The 1099-nt window shown below is 40.6% G+C and overlaps 1 protein-coding gene across 1 annotated transcript in view; it reads right to left on the reverse strand.

Annotated features, from left to right (window-relative positions):
- Positions 1-1099, reverse strand: part of LOC119587577 (carbohydrate sulfotransferase 9-like) — an 11195-nt gene that overhangs the window by 4724 nt on the left and 5372 nt on the right. The window contains exon 2 of the mRNA XM_037936289.1: positions 195-295. Within this exon, the coding sequence (XP_037792217.1) occupies positions 195-295 (101 nt within the window). The remainder of the gene's footprint in view (positions 1-194; positions 296-1099) is intronic.

Here is a 1099-nt window from a genome sequence, read left to right on the forward strand (position 1 = left end):
AAGGAAAGGACGAACGACACACATTCAGAAGCGTGTAAGTAGATGCTAATTGTTTGTAAATGTGATAGACAATGATAATAGATTCATTGCACATATCAATCAAGGGGTATATATCATAGTTTAATGTAGTTTGCAGAAGGGGGAATAGAGAAAAGATAAGAAGGACCGCAGACAAAAAGTATTATATTTCTTACTCAACTGATATAGCTTCATTTGCTGTGTCAGAATGGACATCAACCTCTTCGGGAAATCCAGCTAAACGTAACAGATGTCGTTTCAGCGAAGTGCAGCCTGTCTGCATGAAAAGATTAATTCACAGTTCGAATCAGTAATATAATTCAAGACGAGAAAAATTGCACCACAGCCACACACACACAAATACTGCCGGTGATAACAGTTACTGAAGTAGCTGGAAATATCAGATATATCCTAATGGCACTCCATGTCTAGTCACTGTATCTTATCCTCTCTTAAATTCTTGAGGTTTAAAGTATTTTGCTATAGCAATTGTGAAGTACAAATGAAGAGATTATTCATTTCCAAAAAGGTAAATGATCTGGAGAAAGGCAGCCCTTTTTGAGAATCTGGCAATACTACTAGGAGGACCAGACTACAGCAAACAGCCCCGTAACTGGTTTGATGCAGCCTCCTGTTTGATCAGCAGTTTGGTGTTTTATAAAATAGTCATACCTCCCTTTCCGGGATTGATACATTTCACCATTGTCTTGATTTGGGAAGTCTAGTCCGGTTAGTTTAGACTGATTTCTCGGCAGTTCACTCGATTTCACTTTACACAGTTGAGCAGCCACATTGCCAGGGGACCAGTGCGGTGATCCTCATCTCCTGGCCTTAGTCTCATAAAGCGAGCTCCAATCATGTCATCGTTTCATAGAAAAAAAATAAATCTACTTACTCCTTTGGCTGAAAGGTCTGGCGGTCAAATTGTAGCAAAAACTACAGTCCATACTCGTGTAATGTCTTGTCTGATCGACTTTTCATTTTGCCGCGCAGCGCTCGAGCACAAATGAACGCGGGGGCTGAACTAGGTACGCTTCTCGGGGTTTTACCTTTTGACTTTGCTAGGCCTTATTTACCTTTG

The sequence above is a fragment of the Penaeus monodon genome, chromosome 22 (genome assembly GCF_015228065.2).
Source record: "Penaeus monodon isolate SGIC_2016 chromosome 22, NSTDA_Pmon_1, whole genome shotgun sequence".
NCBI lineage: Eukaryota > Metazoa > Arthropoda > Malacostraca > Decapoda > Penaeidae > Penaeus > Penaeus monodon.